Raw genomic sequence first — 3,653 nt, 5'->3', positions numbered from 1 at the left:
CTCTTTAATGGGAGGATATGTAAACTTTCAAGCACAACTGTATAATGAAAGGATTCAAAGAAGGATGGAAAGAACAGAACTAGGAAGCAAAGAAGGAGACAAACAAGTCAGACGATGCGATTATCATGACTCTAGAAAAAAACAAAAACTCACTTTTCTATTTTTTCACCCCACACAACTAGATTTACTTCCAGCCTATTTTAGCTTGTAGACATTCACAGCTAAACTGTAAAACAGACTTTAGTTTTTTCTACCTGTTCCAAGTCTTGAAAGCATTGCTGGCTCTCTTGAACAGGTAACCCTCCATGACCACCCCATTGGGTGCGTCCACATTGAATTCCAGCTTGGGATCATCGTAGGAAAAATCCTGCAGGATGGAAATAAGGAGAAAAGGTCAAGGCCTGACTTTCTGGGGAAGGAGCATCCGATGCACATCCAGCAGATTCCAAAACATCTTCTTCCCCACTGCCATTAGACTGCTGAATGTTGAATAAAACGGGGAAAAAGAAATAATAAAGCTGAATATTGGAAAAACTGTAAATCATATTGGGGTCTTATGCTTACATTTGATCACAATGTTTACATTTTATTACTGCTGCACTTTAAGCAATGGAAATTTCTTGAGAGCTGTACTGAACAATTTTTGTTTTGTATACAAGCTTGTAAAGTTTGTCTAAGTCTGAATCTGATTTTGACTCTGCTTTTACTTTGCACACAGAATCTTATGAGCTGATGATTTGCTCTAAAAAAAGTCACTAATGAGGAAAATTAGTTACTTATTCAGCCTCATAAAACTACCTATTAAAACCTCTTTGATCTGCACCTTATTCAATCCACCGTAAATAGATGATAGTGAAATTGTTTTGTAATAAACGACTAGAATGACAGGAGATAAGTTTATCTTTATCGTGAACACGTGCATTAGCTTTCCCAGTAGCTTTTCTCTTCATAATGGCTTTAAATTACATTTAAATTGTTTAAACAACAACGGTCTTAGAAAGGGATGAGAGGCACCGTACAAACCCCCCCCCAAAAAGAACAGCTCACATCCTGCATAGACTGTGATTATGTTTCATTCTAGTTAGACAGCTTCTGTTCTTGTGTAAAATAACACTGAGCATATGTCAGGCTGGGCGCACACAAACAACCTCACACAGAAAAAACGCATGTGGATTGATTTCAATCAGCCCTGAAATCAAAGTCGCAGATGGTAAGGTAATATCAGATTTGTCTGAGGAGCTAAGATGTGTACAATATTTCAATAAGCATTCTTAGGGGGGATTTTTAACACAGTGCATAACTATATAGGGGATGTAAGGACGTATTAATGAAAAATAAATCCATATTTGTGTGATGTTATCTCACAACAAAAAGCCTTTCATGTGGAAAACACAACATAAATCTGCACATCACCCCGTAGTGTAACATAGTGGTGGCAGCATCATGCTGTGTGGAGGCTTTATTTAGTAGACCAACAAAAGTTGAGTAAATTAAAGAGAAAATGGATGAAAGAAAAAAGAAGTCAAGCGGTGATAGAGATGAAGATATACCACCATTGGAACAGTTCAGAAACACTTTCAGCTGTTAGAAAAGTCTCCAGACTGATATCTAAATGCAAATTCATGGGCAGACTTTGAAATTGTAGATAACCAACACTTTCTATCTCATCCAAATGAGCTTACGTTACATTTAGATAAACAAATGGTTAAAAAAAAAAATTTCTTAATGTGATAGGCTAGTTAAGACCTATTGCACCTAAAAGATTTCAAAAAATGGAATACCGGCTTCATATCTTATAGGCTTTTTTTATTTGCAGAAGGCTTTGAAAGTCTGTTGTTTTCCTTAAATTTCACAACTTTTTTTTGGGTCTCTTCCAAAAATTCCCAATTAAATATATTGAACTTTGTGGTGCCAAAATGTGGGAGGAAGAAAATGTAAAAAGTAAACATATTTTTGGAGCGCATTGAACACTGATGGAGATGTACAAACCAATTCAAAAAAATGGAATACTCCTCTGATTCTTCAGATAATCTGAGAAATATGCACCCCCATGTAGAAATGAGACATCTAGAAAACTAAGCGTTCAAAATACTGAGATCATCATCATGCAGAGGGATAAAAATGAACTTTAAAGGACGGACAAGAAAGATTTAGAAAAGATCCTCACCAGCATAAAGTCCAGCCCGCCAAATATCTTCATCGTCACCAAACTGACATCTAACAGCATTATGAACAATTACAAAGTGACCCAAAATAAACGGCAGAAAGGAAAAGGGTTTCAGGCATGCATGCCCACACGAGTCCAGATGAGGGATGGATTGTCAGCAGCAGCCTGCTCGTGCCGTTCCTTCACTCTGCTCCACCTGCCAGCAGACTGGCCTTAGCTGCCTGGATGTGGACCCAGAGCTCATTATCATACAGCTGCCACACTCGTGCTCTGCCGACCCCGTCGAGAGAGATCAAACATCTCATTTTACTGCAGTATGTGCAATGGGTTGGGGGGGGGTTGCATGTCCTGCAGCACGATTTAAAGCTCCCCTCTAACCTCTGCAACAATCCTGAGGCCCGGTGTGTTCTGGGGGGGAGTCAGCTTTCCATCTGTCTGAAGCTGTGAAAACTGTTACTGCTAAATCAAGCTGATGTTATTGCTCCCCTAACACCACTGCAGGACCCCCTCTTCCCACCTTAAATCAGCCAAGACTCTGCAACAATCTGCAGAGCAAGTGGCTGAAGGCGTGGAGGCTGCAGAAGCAGCGGCCTACAGAATGAAGCCCATTTAGTCTGCAGGATCTGGACAGTTTAACATGAGACTAAGCTTGACGTATTGATTACATCACTGTAAAAAATAAAACTTAAGAGGACTCTAATTTAGCTTTCATGATTAGAAATAATAAGCATGTGGAGCAGTTAACAGGCGTGTTTAAGTGCAGGTAGATAAAATGCATTCATTACAGCTTTGTAAAAACATACCACACAAATAAGCACCTTGCTCCTGTTTACTGTAATGTTAGGTAAGAGCTGCAATGGCATCTCTGTGGCCAATCACAATCGAGGTTACATGAGCATCTAAATACCTCTCTTGGCAACTAAATTAGGGTGCATTTTTATCGCAATAGTTCACACGCTGAGTCATGATTCGGAGCAAAGCTGCAAGACTCAGACGCTGCTGCGGATTCAGTCTCAAATGAAACAAAATGCTGTCAACAAACCCAGCCTTTGGTGGGAGAGCGTTCATTTTCAATGTTTGATTTTTGTTTACATTTCATTAATCCAGAATCTTCTACTGGTTTTAAAAAAATATGGGGGAGGGGATGACTTTAGTAGACGGTTCTCTTGGGAGCCGCAATAAAGTCCTGCTCCCACAAAAGGGAATATCTGAACTATAGAGGGAGACGTTTAACGTGAGGAATTAAAGGAACGTCTAAGGACAGATTTTACCCATACAGAGAGAAATGTATTTCCCAATTTTTATCCAGACAAATTTCGTACTAGTAGGTCTGAGGTTCCTATGTCATTATGTCAAAATACACATTCTGCAGGAATTTTAAACATGGAAGCTGGAAAATCAGACAGGAAGGAAGGAGTGAAGGAAGGAGTGAAGGAAGGAAGGAAGGAAGGAAGGAAGGAAGGAAGGAAGGAAGGAAGGAAGGAAG

At 39.5% G+C, this 3,653-nt stretch overlaps 1 protein-coding gene across 2 annotated transcripts in view; it reads right to left on the bottom strand.

Annotated features, from left to right (window-relative positions):
• The window catches only part of LOC107099517 (arf-GAP with coiled-coil, ANK repeat and PH domain-containing protein 3-like), a 73,956-nt gene that overhangs the window by 18,420 nt on the left and 51,883 nt on the right, over nt 1-3,653 (bottom strand). For both annotated transcript variants that reach the window (XM_015397677.1, XM_015397678.1), the window contains exon 11: nt 255-367. In XM_015397677.1, coding sequence (XP_015253163.1) covers nt 255-367 — 113 coding nt within the window. The remainder of the gene's footprint in view (nt 1-254; nt 368-3,653) is intronic.

This window comes from Cyprinodon variegatus, unplaced genomic scaffold (assembly GCF_000732505.1).
Source record: "Cyprinodon variegatus isolate N-32 unplaced genomic scaffold, C_variegatus-1.0 Scaffold880, whole genome shotgun sequence".
Taxonomy (NCBI): domain Eukaryota; kingdom Metazoa; phylum Chordata; class Actinopteri; order Cyprinodontiformes; family Cyprinodontidae; genus Cyprinodon; species Cyprinodon variegatus.
This window is presented reverse-complemented; position numbering and strand designations above follow the sequence as displayed.